At 39.1% G+C, this 20,516-nt stretch overlaps 1 protein-coding gene across 2 annotated transcripts in view; it reads left to right on the forward strand.

The window, feature by feature from the left end:
- SPS3F (sucrose phosphate synthase 3F) overlaps nt 1-20,516 on the forward strand; it is a 28,856-nt gene that overhangs the window by 1,486 nt on the left and 6,854 nt on the right. For both annotated transcript variants that reach the window (XM_089430582.1, XM_089430578.1), the window contains exons 2-12: nt 292-381; nt 855-1,078; nt 13,600-13,663; nt 13,869-14,567; nt 14,865-14,999; nt 15,111-15,242; nt 15,400-15,576; nt 15,697-15,750; nt 15,933-15,995; nt 16,191-17,201; nt 17,406-17,533. In XM_089430582.1, coding sequence (XP_089286708.1) covers nt 292-381; nt 855-1,078; nt 13,600-13,663; nt 13,869-14,567; nt 14,865-14,999; nt 15,111-15,242; nt 15,400-15,576; nt 15,697-15,750; nt 15,933-15,995; nt 16,191-17,201; nt 17,406-17,533 — 2,777 coding nt within the window. The remainder of the gene's footprint in view (nt 1-291; nt 382-854; nt 1,079-13,599; nt 13,664-13,868; nt 14,568-14,864; nt 15,000-15,110; nt 15,243-15,399; nt 15,577-15,696; nt 15,751-15,932; nt 15,996-16,190; nt 17,202-17,405; nt 17,534-20,516) is intronic.

Raw genomic sequence — 20,516 nt, forward strand, 5'->3', positions numbered from 1 at the left:
CAAAAGATTCTTTTGTATTGAACAACGATTGCTAGTGACTGGTTGCTCTGTAGTTTTTTGTCATTTATAATCCTTCATTTAAAGGTCCATGTATCCATACATAGAAAAATAAAGAAGATACCAGCCACAAAATTGCACTGATTTTCGTCTTAAAGAAACTCCAAAGCAATGAGGTTTTTGTTAGGATTTGAGCTGAAGACAACGATTTTAAAATTTTGAAATATCTCTATCACTCACGTCTTCTTCCATGGAAATAGTCATTGAACTACCGTCTGGCTTCGGTGCTTTCAGGTGGTGGCGATGCGGAACTCCCTGGAACGTAACAACAGACTCGAAAATATGTGCTGGAGGATATGGCACCTGGCACGTCGACAGAAACAGGTACTGCCCTAGATATCTCGCTTCTTTGTAACCCTGGCTAAGAGCTCTGGTTAAATGGAATCGCATGGCAATCGGAATCTGCCATAGTAATGTGCTAGCTGTGTGCCATCACGGTAGGTTGTGTAGAATATGTCGAAACAGATTCTCGAAGATTCCTAATCAACGGCCCCTTTTTCATGATTCTTTCAAGTGCCGTGGGGCCGAACTGGCCCATCGCACCACCACGCACTGCCCTTTACTCCGAAGATGCAACCAGTTCTCCACCGGCGGACTTGTTAAGCCACGCTTTAACTGCTTGAGATTCAGTCAAATATGCTCACTTGATAAGCCTCCCCGAGTCTAAACCCCATTAAAACAGGCAACTGAAGTTACCTTCCCAATTTGCTTTGCTTTCTTCGCCGGAAAAACAGATTTAAGAGACGTGGGGTGTTTTTCTTTTGTTTCTGTTATCTGACGGAGGCAGATTGTAACAGATCGAGTGGGACGATGCGCAAAGGCTGGCCAAGAGGCGTATCGAGCGCGAGCAAGGGCGGAGAGATGCGACAGAGGACATGTCGGAGGATTTGTCTGAGGGTGAAAAGGCTGATGTTGCCACTCCCAGGGCAACGCCCAAGCGCGCTTTTTCGCGGAACTTCTCCGACTTGCAAGTCTGGTCTGATGACAATAAGGGAAAGCGCCTGTACATTGTGCTCATAAGGTACTTTTCACGTACACTTCATTTCAGTTCTGTTGCCGTCATCGTTTTTGGTTTAACTTCTATCAACTAGTTTTCTTTAGTTTTGTTTATTTTACTTGCCGGACTGGATACAAAGAATATTCTTCTACGATAACTGTATATTAATTTTTTTTATACTCTGTAGCAGTATTGTGTTACACGATTCAATATTTAGGTCGCACGCACGCAACCGATATATATATATATATATATATATATATTAATTTTTTTTATACTCTGTAGCAGTATTGTGTTACACGATTCAATATTTAGGTCGCACGCACGCACGCAACCGATATATATATATATATATATATATAATGTGAAACCGATTCAAGGCGGACATTATCGATCATGTGAACTTTTTGCCCAAAGACTTTTGTGGGGAGAAAAAAATAGTATTTTCACATTTGAAACGATTTTGTGGGAAGAAGAAAATAGTATATTCACATTTGCAACCGGTATAAAGGCGAACATTGTAGCTAACATGGTATCCCATGTAGACATTTTTTCTTATAATCCTTACGTGACAGTCAAGGCAGGTAAGAACCATGACTAAGACAGTGGGTACGACAAGTGGTAACCATTTACTTTTTCAAGCTTCAGACAGCGTACTTGCTACTACATGATTTTTTGGCATAGGCGCGATGTCTACCCAAGCCATCACTGCAATCCGATGGTTTTTTTTACAAGAAATCCAATCCTGGGAGTGTTTGAATCATTTTTTTTTTATGGTGGAAATGAATTCAATACAGGGGGCACCCAAAACCCTGAAGCTTGACAGCTGTAACCCGGATTTCCAAAAATTTCTGCTGAATTTTCTCAAAATCTTACCAGAATTTCCATTATTTTCTAGGCAAAATTGTGGCCTTTTTAGACTACGACTTTGGCATAAACTCAGCATGATGCAAATTGCTATGATGTTGCCCAACTAGGCAACCTTTTTTTTTGACAATTTGGCCATTTTCGCTGGAATCCGGTGACATGATACTTCGTAATGTCACAATGTTCCTTTGTTTAATGTCGCCTTGGAAAACCCTGGAGCACTTGCATTTTATAGACTCAACAACTTGAAACTAAATCTTTCCCAAATTTTGACTAGATTTCTGGCAAAATTACTCAAAAAATCTGCTTAATGAAAGGCCAAAATGTCGCTTCATTAAATGCAATAGCCCTTGTCTAACAAGGCAACCTTTTGGCCAATTTTGCCAAAATTTGTCAACATAATTCTAGGTGATATCACAATGTTCTTTTGTTGTAAGGTCACAAACAACAACAAAAAATCAACAGACATGACACATTTAAGTGTTGTAATTAGAAATGCTTGCAATCGAACATCAAACACAGATCTTCGAACACAAAGGGATCTAAAAAGAAAGTAGCCACTTATTCTATTAATAATTAGAAAATATTACATGCCAATGTGATTGACCATGAAGTCCTTGCTTGTGGAATTCACGACTACTCATCAACTAAAAATTCCAAGACACTGAATCACAATCGTGGTTTGTGTCCCGAGATCCAACTAGAACTACGCAAGGCGAATTCTCAACAAAACAGAATAAGATTGATAAACTCAGGATAATCCAAATGCCTAGATCCTATCCCCTTTTATAGGCTTGATGGACTCTCTAGAAACCTTATTTTATTGTTTTCTCTCAAAAAATGAAGGCAGATACCATGGGCAGATTCCGTCCACTTTGACCATATCAAGAGAAGGGAAAATTACAAATCCATCTGCCCCAAGATTGTTTGCCCTCAAGTAATCAACATCTATCCACAACAGACACATTTGTATACCGATATGAAAATCCCATACAAACCATTGTGCTACTCTATGCTTCCTTGCTAAATAAACATGAATGGATCCTAAGCAATCCTCTAATAAATCCTACCATCAATAGATCCACCTGGATCCCAATGCCACTTAAGTCTTGGACCCTGTAGGTTATGATACCACCTCAGCTCTCCATCATTGTCTGTGCCTAAGGGCCCATGTTGTGATATGCCCTTGGCTAAGAGTATCCTCCTAAGAATCATCCCATCAATACAATACCAACTCATCTCTCACTAATCCATCATGTGGGAAGGATGAATACCTGCACATGGAACAAATCTACTTTGTTGATGTTGCTCGATGCCTAACTCATGTTTCTCTACTTGGTCACTCAACATGATCCATTTGGAAAACTTTGTCCTGCTCTCCCCTATGTATTAAGGTGGGTTGGTAGTGTTGCAAGCCCTATCTATGTACCCCTGTAGAGGGTTGCTTTGGAATTCCCAACTCTACTCCTATCGCTGTTTTGTGAGGGACTTGAGTTGTTCCTCAACACTAGATAGTTTGAATGTTGACTCGGCATGTACTCTTATGAGCTTCTCAATTTTCCTCTTCTCCTATAAGACAGTGCCATGGATTGTCTAAATCCTTTGCTTCAACATCATAAGATCTATCTCGAAATGCTCAATTTGTACTTGACAATCCTCTCCTAGAAATTCTAATGCCCTATTGATTGCTTCTGCATTTGTTTGCACCAGATGCCCAACTATCACAACTTCAAATTGAGCTTTTGACCGGTTCTTTGGAAATGGCTCACCCTGCATACTATGTTTGTCATACTGCTCCTCATGATCATGCTCATCATGTCGGTTCACTACAACTAGCTCCTCAAGTTTCCTTGAATGTCTTCCCCTTGTCCCTATCCATCTGTGGAGACCATAGTTTTAAAACTCGAACTCAGTATCGACTCGGACTAGTTGATTCCAATGGCTCGGCGTTTGTAAAAAGTACATTGAATATTTAATTTTAATGAAAAATCATATTTTAAAATATTTTCATTCATGTTTCCAAACTCAAAGCATTAGAGTAATAGAGAGACGACAACAGTTGATCAAAACATGCTCATGAATATATCTATTATATCAAAATGGCACCGAGTGCACTGTCTAATACATGTAATATATAGAGATCAAAACAAAAACACATAACCAACGCTGCTCCAAAAACCAACTCCTCAATGTTGCTCCAAAGATTGCCCAAGAACCTCCTCAATGCTGCTCCAAAAACCAAATGCAACTGCTCACAAACTCCTCACAAATGCCCACATAAATGCAATGAGATAGTTGTGAGGAAATATGAGGGGGTTGGGTCACCTTTATAGGCGTGGGAGAAAGATAGAGAGGCTAGGAAATAGTTTAAACAAAAAAATGATTTCAAGTCCCCTCATCCCACCTTCTTTCCCCCGTCGAGATTGACCGGTTTAAGTCGAGCTCAGTTTGTCCGGCTAGTCCATTACCAAACTGGCCGAATCAGTGACCAACTCGGCTGGTTCGGTAACGGACCGACCACTGAACCGGATAATTGACTTAATCGGCCCAGCTAGGGGTATGGCTTAGTCAACCAGGTCGATTTCGAGTCAGATCGGCCTTGTTTTAAAACTATGGTGGAGACAATTTGTTGTTCGTCTTCTTCGGCTGTCAAACATGGATGCATTGGTGCACTGTTTATATTCTTCATGGATGTCTCTCTGGAAATCTATCGACTCAGTTGTACATGATGTACCACATCGTTAGGAAGAATTTCCTCCTTCCTTTCCCCATGTACTTTTAGGTGCTTGTTAAGTTGGTTGATTATCATCGGCTTGTCCTGCAAGTCTCTTTGAATAACATTGGGTTGTTGCTCACCATTTGTATTTGATTGCTCAGATCCTTCATGGGTGCTTTCCTGAAAATCGATGAACCCAACTATAGAATCTAGATGAATCCCCGTGATTTAAAGGAGTCTCCAACTGTTATGCCCTCGTTGCCTCCTTTCTATCCCCTGGGCAGGAATGGTTAGGTGCCCAAGATCCCCTGCACATAAACCATAGTCCTCCTTCTTAGTTCATTCTTGCTACAGGTTTTATTTCCTTTATTTTTGCTTCCAGCATCAATCCTCTTCAGCTCCTTCTTAGTCAACATCCTTTTGAACAATTTTATGTTTTGCATGACCAACTTTTCGACTAGATCATAGGCAGTTGGTGATACAACTAGTTCCTTTCTCCAAATGGTCAACTATTTGGATCTTAGTATCTTGCAGATGTCAGCGTCTCCTTCCAAGACAAGGATACAATCTTTTGCATGCTTGTTTTGACACGGTCGGGATGAGCTAATGTAATGCTAGTGTAAAAGGTCTGGACTCTGGAGCAACTAAAAGATTAAGTCGTCACATTCCAAATTCAACATAAAGGTGCCAAAGTTGAACTCTGCCATGAGTTCTAAAATTTTGCGCCACTTCTGAAAGGTAGGAAGCATCATGTTGTTCAACCCTTGAAGGGTTTCCACTATCAACTGCAATATCTCCCTCATGAGATCATTATTGTAAGGCAGTAGAGACAATGTTAAAGCTATGATCTTGCTGAGACAATAAGAAATTGTGAGCTTGATCTCTTCATAAGGATGCTCCCAGAGTTTGGGTTGTATCAACGCAAGCATGGATGGCTTGAGAGCCCAACTGAGTTTCTTCCATTATGGCTGACCCACCCCAGACAGACACATGTCTAATTCCTCCAACTTACGAAGGTCTTGACAGACTTTGTTCGTTGCAATTCAGATCCAAGTGCGGAGAGCTTAGCCCTTCGTCCCTGTCCTTCCTTCGCTTCCCATGGGTGCTTCTACTGCAAAATGGCATAGAATTTTTTCGAGAAAGGTCTGTTGCTTTGACCATTATTTTAGTCTAAGGAGGTATTGGTGTGTAAAGGACCATATATTTTCACTAGTTCGTCAAGAAGTTTCTAGTTGTTTTCTAGGATCTCTTCAAAACAACCCATCTTCTGACATACCAAAGCAAGAAAATATGCATGAATAAATTCATCATAGGGAGATTACATCAATATTTTGTCAATCATGCCTCCCCAAATATTTCACTTCAACAGATTTGGCCCAAAGATATTGTAGCTACAGTCTTGGATGATAATAGCTAGAGTTAATAATAGAAATGATTTCCCCACCACCTTCCTTTTTTTTAAAATTTAATTTGGCAACCACTCCTAATGAACCATCCTTCTATACAAATCAAACCCCTTTTCCAAAAATAAATTAAACCCTCCTTGTGCTCTCTCTTTTTTTCTTAATAATAAATACTTATAACCCATTTATATGTATATATGTTTGTTACATATTTTACACCCTTTATATTAAGCCCTTATCACTCCATCCTACAAGTGCAAAGTAAAACTTAGTATTCAAACATTGCTCAGTTGACTGTGATGCAGCCCCCAGCGACTGCTTTCATCTACTCCACATTGATCGTGGGGTCTCTCAACCACATTTTTGGCACCCTTGCACAGGTAAAATCGGTGGATTGGCCAATTTTATGACCCAGTGCTGACAAATATGGCCTCACGACCTTCTAATACATGTGCACCCATCTTGCAATGCGACTATTGGATTGGTCCATGGTTGCCTACAAATACAACATTGCCCCAATAACGCGTGAAGAAACTACTGGTGGCGGATGAAGAACGAGGCAGTGTCGGCACATTGTAAGTTCATGAGAGTTGCATGTTGGCCTTCATGACTTGAGACTTCAGTTGTTGTGGCAACGTCTCGGTCTATACCACCATGTGAGTCCGACATTGATGCGTGTGGCTCCTCGACCGACTGTAAAATTGAAATGCGGCCCTCCAAACTTCCATGTGATTGATCCTAAATTATAACATTGATTTAGCTTACTCCAATCGCTGAGTCCTGTCGGTGTTGCGATAAAATAATTTTGGCTTGACTCTTGTTAAGAACACCTCCACGAAACACCATGAACTGTAACCCTGGACATAGCTCCTCCAAGCATTGTTGCAAATAAATAGCCAGTCTATGCTGCTATGCAACACTTGAGGAGGTTTCTCAGCTCAATTTCAATTGCAAACTGTCACATGGTCCCTCTCACTTGTTTGTTGATGTCTATGTGGTTGCATATGAACCCACGACTTTAGGAGCTCCGCTACGTGAGGCCTGGTGAACTCTGTGGTTGTTGTTCGATCTTGTATGGCTCAGTGCGTCCCCAATGACCTGTTAAGGATTGGCAGTCTTGGTTGGATCAGCGGTCTATCCACCTAATCGTTATACCGTTTTCTTGGAGCGTTGACAGTTGATGTGTAGACAATCATCCCTGATGTGGCTTAAGCCATTGTGCTTGTGATCACCCTCTATTTCAGTGTAACACGTTGACCCCTTTTGTGATCATTCCCGTCACCTTGGGGAGTGTGATCTCTCGGTACTCTAGATCAGGTGCGTTGACTGTGCACCCTTTGTCCATGACACACTCTTATGTTGTCGTCAGTCCAGGTGCATCCACTGTGACAACATGCGGGCCTTTTGGCACCGTGAACTTCATAAATATCATGCAGAAATAAAACGAATATCATATAATGGATAGAATACCTTTGATCAATTACGTAGAGATCCTTAAACACTGATGGAGACATTTAATCTAATCAATATAATTATACCCACATTCCAAGCAAGCATATATTGAGCAATATGGATGGAAGCACTTTTAATTAAATGATAAATGGTTTGTAATAATTTTGGAGTATTGAATACGACAAAATCGCAAAATCATAAACTACATCACTCAGTTAACCATATCACTACACCAGCCAACAACGGTCAACCATGAATGGTCCAAACGTATTCAGCCTGTCTGCACATTGAGAAGGGATCAGACCTGGTTGTTCAACAACTTGATTGAATGTCTATCACGGCCCTTCCCTCATGACTGAGTGGTTCACGAATTCTCCCTCTGTTCTCTGCAAACAGATGCAAGTGTCAGTCCCTGATGGCTTCGTCCTCTCTGCATGGCGCCCCTGTGTGCACCCCTATCTACTGCAAATGGCTCACAACCCTTGTGATCCGTTGTCAGTCGATTGATGTACCTAGGACCTTTGGCCCACTACTCCTGGTCAGTGGTCCTATTGCTCAAACGACCACTGCCCACTGGGTAGTGACCCACAGCGCTTGCAATCCACTTTTGGCTGACAATCCACCTTATCACTACGTCATAGCCTTCGGCTCACAACTCTTGGACGACGTCATCCCACAAAACCTGCAAATCCGATGGTGCATAGTAGCAATTGCTTATGATAACGTGACACTCAAAAGGAAACCAGACTGCTCCTATGATTACGGTGTTGTAACTTTCGACTATCAAGACTTAATAAATTAGTGGATGCCCAAAATATCTAGCCTTTTAGTCCATGATGGCTTAGGCCTCTTTTGTTCAATGGCGTCTATGCAGGGTCTTCGTTCTCCCACTAGGTGAATTGTAGTCCGGCATACAAGCCTTCCATTTGGGAGTTTTGCTCACCATTTCAAACACTAGTGCGATATAATATGTATCCTCTAGCGCTCCCAAGAACTGATTTGAGCAATGGATCAACAGCTAACAGGGTCGCTCTGGGATGTAATATAAGAGGGTTTCAATCTTCAGCATATATTCGGCCTTCCTGTTCACAAATCGATCAAAATATGCTTGATCTGTGATGGATTTGGGCCTTCGATCTTTCAAAGTGATTAAGACAGTCTCGATCCAGATGAGATAAACCCTGTTGAGAAGCCCCGAGACCAATAGCCTTGAACCCAAAAAACCATTAATGCCAAAAACCCCCAAATAAAATGTTTTTTTTTTTAATAAATTGCGAAACCCTTTGTCCCAATATGGATCAAGATTCATTCCTTGAACTGGCAGTAGGAAAACTTCCAAAAGTGACCAATTAGGGTGATATTAAATACCACCGAAGATGGAAATGTCAGCGAAAGTGAGAATAAATCTCACTAATGCATAAAACCCTTAGGCTGGCATGATGCACAACTTTGATACCACTATAAGATCCCTAACAACAGCAAAAAATCAACAAATATGACACATTTAAGTGTTCTAATTAGAAATGCTTGCAATCGAACACTAAACATAGAGGGATTTGAAAAGAAAGCATCCACTTATTCTATTAATAATCAGAAAATATTACATGCCAATGTGATTGACCATGAAGCCCTTGCTTATGGCATGCACGACTGCTCATCAATTGAAAATTCCAAGACATTGAAGCACAATTGTGAACCCTGGATGGATCCACCAAACAAAAGTCTCCGCGGGGTTTGTCCTCCCGGGATCCAACTAGAACTGGCCAAGTCGAGTTTTCAACAAAACACAATAACATTGATAAACTCAAGATAATCCAAATGCCTAACTCCTATCCCCTTTTATAAGCTTGATGGACTCTCTAGAAACCTTATTTTGTTGTTTTCCCTCGAAAAACAAAGGCAGATACCATGGGCAAATACTACGATAAATACTATGGGCAGATTCCGTCCACTTTGACCATATCAAGAAAAGGGAATATTACATTTGTTTAAATTGCATTTTTGAATTCAAAAATGGATTCAGTGTTTTGGAAAAATGGTGGGGCAATCTGATTGTGCAGACTCAACAACTTAAAACTAAGATTTTCCCAATTTTTGACCGGATTTCTGGGAAAATCCCCCAGAAAATATCCTTGGAAGAGGACCAAAAAGTTACCTTGTTAAACAACTGCATTGCAATAGATGTTGTCTAACAAAGTGACTTTTTGGCCATTTTTGCTGAAAACTGGGGACATGATTCTTGGTCATATCACAATGTTTTGTTGTATAAATTGCTTTTTTTAATCCAAGAATGGCTTCAGGACCTTGGCAATAGCCTAGAGCATTTGGACTGTGCAGACTGAACAACTTAAAACTAAAACTTTTCCTAATTTCTGACTGTATTTCTAAACAATATTGACCAGAAAATCTGCCCGGAAAAGGGCAAAAAGGTCATCTCATTAGACTACTGCATTGTGATGTCTAACCAGGAAACTTTATCAAGAGAATGGACTTTCAGAAGAAACCCTTTGCCCGAAGGAAAGCACGATCCACCATAACAGATTTCAATGATGAGGCCCTCCAATGGCACGATCCAAGTGACCTAGGTGTGCTGTCTACAAATATCCTCTCAAATGGCCTAATTCAATTCCTTCTTAGGCAATTGGAGGAGGTTTGGCACATCCGAAGATTACTTGGAAGGGGTTAGGTAGTTGTGGGAGATGGCCTTGAATTGGAGAACCTGACACACTTTTGAGCAACAGACATGAGGATGCCCAAGGTGCTAGATGAATTGATGGCCTTAAATATTAAAGTTCTAGGTAAGGTTACATATCTATCTGAGATGCAGAGTCCCCAAAAGTTTGATCTATGTGCAGAATGGAGACTAAGAAAAGGCAAAAAGGGGTTAGCTCTGTACTCTACCTGGACAAGGGGCCAGGGAACTATACGCTGATGCCCAGAAGGGTTTGGACTCTCTTTGTGTCAGCCCATTCACTGGCTTCCATCCCAGCTATATGCATGACGGTGATTTCCTTAGATATCTCAAGTGCACCTTAGATATCTCAAGTGAAGCTGCAATATTTGCATGGCAGTCTCTCCATGCACCATATTGGTGGGGCATTCCACGAATTTCTAGTATTTGGTACTGATAAGCCTTGCCACTGTTCTCTTTTTCTTTCGAGGTTGAGTAATAGTTCAATTTGTTTTTTCCATTGCCTAATGTGTCTGGCTCTTACTTCAACTGAACTTGACACTCTTGCAGCAGCTGTCTTGTCCTTTTGAACTTCAGCTTCAGACTTATGTAACCTTGGTTTTTGGGGATATTGTGTACAAAAAAATTCATTGGAGTAAAAACTACTATTTGTTGGGCATATTGCATGAGAAGAAGATATAATAGAATTCAGTAGAAAACAAAACAAAAAAAATGTGTAATTTGGTTTGCATCTATATTACTCAAACATATGCCCCTCCACAATAATTTGGTAGAGTAAACGTTTTGACAAAGCCCCTTGAAATATTTTGCTTTTGAAAAATATATATGAATTTAATCTTGAATCTTTGAACACTATAAAGATTTGAGTCATGTCCTTCAACTTGCTGTATGAAAACTACCTGTGAATTTGATCATTTGAGTGCTCAGAGATTGCAGAGATGGTAGAGGATACTCCATAACATGATTGAACAGGAATGTTTGTATAATCATTTTCGCATGTCCCATTGAATTATTGAACCATACATAACTTACAATGATCATTTAGCATTTGGGTGCCTATCATTGTGAAAAGCGGTTCTAGTATGTCATTAGATTATTACAGCTCCATTGGTTTCCCTGTTTAGATAGGTCATTTGGAAAATGCTATACATGGTCTTGTTTTTTGACACATTTCAAATTTTTTGTTTAATCCATATTAGCTATGAAGCATCTTAAGCTGTATCCATTCAATCTGGTGTTGTAGAAACAAGCTATTGCTTGTGTAGTTAATTGGCATTTTGTCAAAAGGATAAAACTTTTTATGAGCACCTTTAACCCTATACTTTATTGTGATGTTGAAGAAACATTAGGTTCTAATTTTTCATCAGTCCCTCTCAATTTTGAGTACATTATGCTAGTGCAGTGTTCCATTTTAACTAGTATGAATGAAATAAGTATTTGGAATTTTTGATAAACTGAAGGTAGCCTTTGTGGTTACTTTCCTGAAAGGGATGAACTAAGATTGGATTAATCTAATTATTGTATGTTTACTGTCTAGGGAGTTCAGGTAAAATCTGACATGTTCCTCGGTTTGCTTCTAAAGAATTCTGTTGGAGAATCTGTTAAATGCCTGTTGCATAGTTCCACACACTAAAGAAACAGTAGGAAAACTTAGAATACCAGAATAAGTAATTAGAAGGTGAATGTTGATAAACTAGCCGTGTTCTCATGGCTGCTCTTGGAAGCTAATATTATATCCACTCCAGACAGCATTGAACTCAGACAAGGATATAATGAAATGGTTTGGAACTTTAACAGCTGTGTATACTAAGATCGATACACGAGATACTACTTACAATTTCTCTAGGAAGCTTCAGCCGCTTCTTTTTCCATGCAATATGGAAGGTTTATTGTACTTTTGTCAAAAAACAGAGAACTGTAAAAGATGCCAGTTTTCATTTTAGCTGAAAGCTATTTTTATAAAATTTCTTAGCAGTAGCATCACTTGGTGCAAGTGTGGCATAACTGAACTTATATAGTAGGTACTAATTGATGCAGTTACATAGGTAGCACAGTAGTGTATCCAAGCACACGATTTCAATAGTGATGGGCCTGGTTTTGACTAGCTCCCTCCAACCAGTATCTGGCATTCTTGACAACCTTGCTGCTAGAACACATGTTGCTGTCCATGTAAAATGCAAGTTGATAAACTGAACATTTTCTTGATGGTTAGTCGTTGTCTTTATCATTAATTGAAAATGGATTGGATTGAGAATTTCACCTCTCCTTGAGGTGGACTGTGTGCCAGTATGGTGATTGGTTCCCCTCTCTCTCTCAGAGCATAGCCGAGTGCTCATACTGTGTGCAAAAATATTAGGAGCTCAAATAGCCTTGAAAATTATAGCATATGAATAAAACTTAGCATTCTTGTTTAAGTCTCTTTTTAGTTTTTGGTGACAGTAATCACTGTGATACCACATTTCCCAGGTCATCCCAGTTTCCTTCCTTCTATCTCCCAAACAGTGGAAGATAAAGAGTAAGAGTGGTTAGAGGTTTGTGCAACTCTAAGGCTGAGGATGCTGATCCCAGTTCTGGTTGGAGCCATATATATTCCTACAAGGCCTTGGATTTGTCATCATGATTATGCTCTCATTGTTTTATGCCATTGACTATATATTGATATGTGTTTTCCTCTACTTTGTAGTGCGTAATAGACTGGAGACTTGATGGGGAATGTCTCCTCTCTTGCTCCCATGCCACTTGTAAAACGCTTTTCAAATTTTTCCACTTAATGAATATAATTTTAGTATACAATTTGAGTTTGAAATAAAATCAGTCTACGTATTTGCTTAATAAAATCAGTCTACGTATTTGCTGCTTCCGGAAGCTATTTGTTTAAGCTTCTTCAAGATAATTCTTGCAACTCTCTTCTAATTGGGTCAGTTTGTAGTTTTTTGTTGCAGTTAACAACAAATGAGTACCAGTCATTAAAGATTCTCCAAAGCTCCTTTAAAGCCTCTTCAGCGATTTAAACTTTACTTATATCAACTTATGCATAATTTATCCCTTATTATATGTGGATGGCATAGCTAAAAATGGAATTTGTTCTAGCTCAACAGCTCTAGCACTTCAGATGTTCAATTTTAATGCTCCAATTATTGATCACCTGAATTGTCTTTGCTTGGAAAAGAACAGGATATCTCTAACTTGCTAAGATTACTGAGCCACCCGTGGCAGTGATTCTATACCAACTAATTATCTTCAACTAAATTCATATTGTCAGTTTTTTAATTGTACAAAAAATAATTGAAGCTTTTTACCATATTAAGATGATAGCTGAAAATTCGTTAGTTCAATAATAAAGCAGAAGCCCTTATTAATTCCTTCATTGTTCTTTTTGGGGAATTATTTTATATATTTCTCTTGTTCTGTGCAGCTTGCATGGTTTAGTAAGAGGAGAAAACATGGAATTGGGTAGAGATTCTGATACAGGCGGGCAGGTGTGTGTTTTATTATGCTACCTCCAGAGAGACTGTATTTTCCCTTGTAGCATATGCTTTGAAATTTTCCTTTTGGAAGATCTTTATTCTTTCAAATACAAAAATATTTGTTCAATTTGCCTGCCGAGGAAATGCAATTTTGAATGGTCAATAAGATTTGATATTCAACAGTCTTACTGATTGCTTCGTATTTCATATTGTTCAGGTTAAATACGTTGTAGAACTTGCAAGAGCATTGTCAATGATGCCTGGTGTATACCGTGTTGATTTACTCACACGCCAGATTTCCTCTCCAGATGTTGATTGGAGCTATGGAGAGCCAACAGAAATGTTATCTTCGGGATCTTATGATGTTGATGGGCATGGTGGAGGGGAAAGCAGTGGTGCATATATCATAAGAATCCCTTGTGGTCCACGAGATAAATATATTCCCAAGGAATTATTGTGGCCTTACATTCAAGAATTTGTAGATGGGGCATTAGGTCACATTCTGAACATGTCCAAAGTACTTGGGGATCAAGCGGGTAAAGGTGATCCAGTTTGGCCTTATGTTATTCATGGACACTATGCTGATGCAGGTGATAGTGCAGCACTCTTGTCAGGAGCTTTGAATGTTCCAATGGTTCTGACTGGTCATTCCCTTGGGAGAAATAAACTTGAGCAGCTTTTGAAGCAAGGCAGGCAGTCAAAAGAGGACATCAATGCAACTTACAAAATAATGCGCCGTATTGAAGCAGAAGAACTATCTTTGGATGCTGCAGAGCTTGTCATTACGAGTACAAAGCAGGAAATTGTGGAGCAGTGGGGGCTTTATGATGGTTTTGATGTCAGACTTGAAAAGATTTTGAGAGCCCGTGCAAAGCGACAAGTGAGTTGCCATGGTCGGTTCATGCCCCGAATGGTGGTGAGTTACCTTTGTCAAGCACATACGTAAATTTATTCAGTCATAATTCCAAATGGGTTGGCATTGGCATGAGTTGCACTGGGAGGGTCTATGCAGTCAGAGCCGTTCCAAATTGTAGTATGTAGCAGGAAAGAAGTATATATGAAAATGCTAAAATAATGAAACATAGGATCTATGCATATTATTTTTCAATTTTTTGCTTGGAAGGAAGCTTAATAAAGTTTTTTAGTTAACCTTTCTGAAATTAGTCATATAATATTTCTAGAAAAAGAGACTGCTAAGCTGCTTCATTTCCAGGTTATACCTCCTGGTATGGACTTCAGCAATGTAGTTGCAGACCAAGAGCCTGCAGAAGCTGATGGAGACCTTGCAGCTTTGATCAATGGTGATGGTAACTTATCTCCTAAAGCCTTGCCACCCATATGGTCCGAGGTAAATCATTCTTATCAGTCCAATATGCATCAGCTGACATTTCCTCATTTCATAGCTAGCTTTGCTCCACCAGTATATGCCATCTTAACTTGTTTTATGTTTTGGCCACAGGTGATGCGTTTTTTCACAAATCGGCACAAACCCATGATTCTTGCTTTATCACGACCTGATCCCAAAAAAAATCTCACTACTCTAGTCAAAGCGTTTGGAGAATGCCGGCCATTAAAAGAGCTGGCAAATTTGGTCAGAAACTCTGCTTTTGAGCTTATTTAGTGACTGTGGTGTTTATATTGGCCAGCTGGTATCAATATCTTGTGCAGCATGCACATGCAAAAATGTCCATATATCACGTATTGTCTACAAAATCATAAACTAACTACACATAAAATGGTTAATGCAGACACTAGTAATGGGAAACAGAGATGATATAGATGAAATGTCGGGAGGTAATGCAGCTGTTCTAACAACAGTTTTGAAGCTGATAGATAAGTATGACTTGTATGGACAAGTTGCTTATCCAAAGCATCACAAGCAATCAGATGTTCCAGAAATTTACCGTCTTGCTGCAAAAACAAAGGTGCTTTTGTTTCTAACTTTCTAGAGACTCTTTATTTTAGTTATGGAAGAAACTACATAGTACATACCACAAATAGAGTCAATTCTTCGTAGTATTTAATTAATTTTTGATTGTTAACAGGGTGTGTTTATTAATCCAGCTCTGGTGGAACCTTTTGGTCTCACTCTCATTGAGGTATAGAAATTCTCTACTCAACATTTTAGTACCTAAGCGTATGTTGTTTTCGCCATAGTTTATTTTCTGATTTAATTCTGCAGTCTATTCTGTGGCCGTGTCTGTTCAGATTTTTCCTGGGAGCAATATAATTTATTTTCAACTTGAATTTGTTTGGACAAAATTTGCTGTGTAACTGGCAGGCAGCTGCGCATGGTTTACCGATGGTAGCTACAAAGAATGGAGGACCAGTGGACATACACAGTGTACAGTATTTTATATCTTAAACCAATTTGGATATTTGGTGTCTTGCAATTAATACTTGTGCGATGAAAAAATATTCAGGGCAAAGATTGGATGGTGCGGTTTCCAGGATTTTTTTTTAGTTTCAAATCTGATATTTAAATATGTGGCAAAAATCAAACCTTTAAATTTTTTTCTATTTCTGAAACATCTTGCAGACTTTGACCAATGGACTATTAGTCGATCCCCATGATCAGAAGGCCATAGCAAATGCATTGCTAGAGCTCGTAGCAGACAAAAACCTATGGAATGAATGTCGCCGTAATGGGTTGAGAAACATTCACCTTTTTTCATGGCCTGAGCATTGCAGAAAATATTTGTCCCGGGTGGATGTATGCAGGATGAGGCATCCTCAGTGGCAGACTGACACTCTAATGGATACTACTATGGATGAGGAATCGATGGGTGATTCCCTGAAGGACGTCCAGGACATGTCTCTTCGACTTTCTGTTGATGGCGAGAAATATTCCGTCAATGGCTCTCTGGATAATTCTGCGGAAGTTGACAAACTTCTGGCAGCAAAGGGCGACCCAGAAACATATAATCAGGTAAAACGAATTTTGGATAAACTGAAAAGGGGACCACCATCTTCTATCACTGAAGAAACTGAACCTAAGCCGGATGTAAATGAGCCAAGGGCTCCAGCAAATAACGTGATTGTCTCAAACAAGTATCCCGCACTGAGAAAGAAGAGGAAGCTTTTTGTTATAGCTGTGGACTGCTATGATGACACTGGTAATGTATCTCCCCGTATGTTGGAAATCATTCAGGAGATAATCAAAGCTGTGCGTTCGGATGCAACAGCAGCAAGATTTGCGGGTCTTGTGCTATCAACTGCATTGACAGTTGATGAAACTCTGGGAATGTTGAACTCTGGCAATATACTGCCTCATGAATTTGATGCTTTAATTTGTAGCAGTGGGAGTGAACTTTACTATCCAACAATTCCTGCTTATCCGGATGATGGATCAAACAAAAAACTATGCCCTGATCCAGATTATGACTCCCACATTGACTACCGTTGGGGTGGGGAAGGTTTGAGGAAAACAATGTCCTTGTTAACTGCCCCAGAAAGAGATGGCCAAGAAAAGCAGGAGCGTGTTATTTTTGAGGATGCAAAGCATAGTAATGCCCATTGCGTTGCATATGTTGTCAAGGATTCAACAAGGGTATGTAACTTAAATCCTCTTCGAGGCAGGTTATTATTATTACTGATTAGGGTTAACTAAGGGCAAATTTTTGAACAGACATGTTATGAGATTTACTGATCTTTTTTTCAAAGCCCCTCATCAATGGTGAATAGTATTTGTTTTTGGCCTTGTGCCTTTTTTATGGAATGTCTCTTTCTCACCAAACTGGATTTGTGCGTTTAGGTTCGGAAGGTGGATGAATTTCGTCAAAGGTTAAGAATGCGGGGTCTCAGATGCCATCCGATGTTTTGTCGAAATTCCACGCAATTACATGTGATTCCGCTTCTTGCTTCCCGTTCACAAGCTTTGAGGTATGCTTATACTTTTTTCAATTGTAGTAGCTTGAGAGTAATGCCCTTGGCAATATAAAGGAGCATGGTTTACTGAATCATACCTGTGCGTTTATATTTTTTTGACATTTATCTTAATTTATAATGGTTTTTGTGATGGGGAACTCTCATGTTCAAGAAATGTGCTTTATATTCTTCATATTTTTTAGGATATGATTCATAAATTCATTGAGGCACATGATTGTAGTGATAGACTATAGTATTTGAACAATGTGCTTTATATTCTTCATATATTTTAGGATATGATTCATAAATTCATTGAGGCACATGATTGTAGTGACAAGACATAGTATTCATCATTGTAGTGATAGACCATAGTATTCTTCGCCTTTGATAGGCATGTGCCATTGAAAGTTACATCTATTTCCATTGATATAAAAGGGCTCTATACATTTTAAAATAATGACTTTATTTTCACATGAATTGGATAGAGTATTTTCATGCTTCTCAAATGAGAAAAGAAATTAATGCTTGAGCTGATTTCTGGAGTAGAATCGTGTTGCTTTTTCGAAATGTCCTATGTTTCCAAGTAGACACTCTAGCCATTTTTAAGAACCATAAAGCTTGAAGAGTGATTGAAGAGAGGATGCTAAGATAAATATCTTAAACTTTTATTATTAAAATAACCATTGACAATTGAGAAATAAATATTAAAAAATCCAAGTACAAAATGGTACATTAAGAAAAAATAATGGAAAGAAGATTAATGTTGAAGGTGAAACAAATTTCAAAGGATCAAAACCTACCTACCATACAATATTAAATACACTATGGGACTTAACGAGAAAGTACTTAAATTATAAAAGATGAGTGGAAATAGACAACCTTATTCATTTCGAGAGAACTCGAGCAAAAATGGAAAGGTAGATTTGCATATTACCAAATAGGCAACCTATTCATGTAGATGATAATATTACTAGGAGTGAGAGGCAACCTTATTCATTTAGAGGCAAAAATGAGATCTCAAGGTAGGCCTTACATATTTGCATATTACTAGGAGTACAAATAGGCAACCTCATTCATGTAGATGATAATATTACTAGGAGTGCAAAGAGGCAACCTTATTCATTTAGAGAGAACTCGAGGCAAAAATGAGATCTCAAGGTAGGCCTACATATTCACATATTACTAGGAGTGCAAATAGGCAACATCATTCATTTAGAGAGAACTCAAGGAAAAAATGAGAGGCAACCTCATTCATTTAGATGATAATATTACTAGGAGTGCAAAGAGGCAACCTTATTCATTTAGAGAGAACTCAAGGAAAAAATGAGAGGCAACCTCATTCATTTAGATGATAATATTACTAGGAGTGCAAAGAGGCAACCTTATTCATTTAGAGAGAACTCGAGGCAAAAATGAGATCTCAAGGTAGGCCTACATATTCACATATTACTAGGAGTGCAAATAGGCAACACCATTCATTTAGAGAGAACTCAAGGAAAAAATGGGATCTCCTAGTATTACTAGCAGTGCAAATACGCAACCTCATTCATTTAGAGAGAACTCAAGAAAAAAAAGAGATCTCAAGGTAGGCCTTATGCAACCTCATTCATTTAGAGAGAACTCAAGGAAAAAATGAGATCTCAAGGTAGGCCTTAGGCAACCTCATTCATTAAGAGAGAACTCAAGGAAAAAATGAGATCTCCAGAGGCAACCTCATTCATTTAGAGAGAACTCAAGAAAAAAATGAGATCTCAAGGTAGGCCGTAGGCAACCTCATTCATTTAGAGAGAACTCAAGGAAAAATGAGATCTCAAGGTAGGCCTTAGGCAACCTCATTCATTAAGAGAGAACTCAAGGAAAAAATGAGATCTCAAGGTAGGCCTTATGTTAAAATTGGCAACTAGGGCCAAACTCCATGTGGGTCACCTTATTTGGAGCAGCTGATATTTTTCTTGTATTCTTCTCTTCGAGAGGTGTAGGTGATCTAAAAATCATCCGATTCCAACATGTATATATGAAGATATGAATTTATTTATATTCTTGACAATTTGTCAAGATTGCCGAACCATCCAATGTAAAGACGGTTTTCAATGCTAGTGATCCAGTCGTAGAAGACGACTAGCAAGCAAATCAATTATTTTTCACCTCCAACTTAACCTCAACGTTGCTATAAAAGGAGGAGACCTCATGGCTTCATTTCATCATCTCATCTCATCCTTCTCTCTCTTGTTTGGGTATGCATTTCTGGAGCTGCTTCTCTCTCACGTGTGGAAGGCCGAAGTCCGATTTTCTGTTAGGGTAGCGTTGATTGAGTTTGACCGAAGTTGCAGGAGGGTTTTTGGATTGCGTTTTGGACAGTGTTATCTCTCCTTGAGTGTGGATGATTGGGTTAGGCTGCCTCTCTTTGGCAGGCCGCAGTTCTGGACAGCTTTTTGGACCCCTTGATTTTGCGTTGACCAGCATTGACTGTGCTAGGGCTAACTGCAGTTGACCGAAGTTTGACGGTGATTTTCGGACTGTTTTGGGGTGCTTCTTCTTGCTATTGGAGGCTGAGTTGTTTCGGTTATTGACCGAGTTGATTGGGGGTCAAATCTGACCTGTTTGACCAGCTTTGACTTTGCTGGTTAGGGTTTGCTGTTGCTGTCATAAAATATCAGTTTTGTATATTTGTACTATCTCTCTCTCTCTCTCTCTCTACTGAACTATTGAAGATTATAAGAAGAATTGATCAAGGGTTTCCCTACATTAGGGTTTGTCCCTGGCTGGTGCCATATCTTGTGTCCTCTTGTCTTGGCTTGTCTTCTACTATTTATGTTCTGTCTGCATTTGACTATCATGCTGATGTGATTGCTAATCTGGAGATTGATATTGGGCTAATAAGAAATTTGAAGTAAATTGCTCTTAAGCATAAAACATACCTAAATTAACACCTTACATATTTGCTCAACTTTTTAAATGTTGGATTAATAGGGGTGTTTGTATTATAATCCACTTATAA

Source organism: Pinus tabuliformis, chromosome 6, assembly GCF_031772625.1.
Source record: "Pinus tabuliformis cultivar Carrire ecotype Pingquan chromosome 6, CPIR1, whole genome shotgun sequence".
NCBI lineage: Eukaryota > Viridiplantae > Streptophyta > Pinopsida > Pinales > Pinaceae > Pinus > Pinus tabuliformis.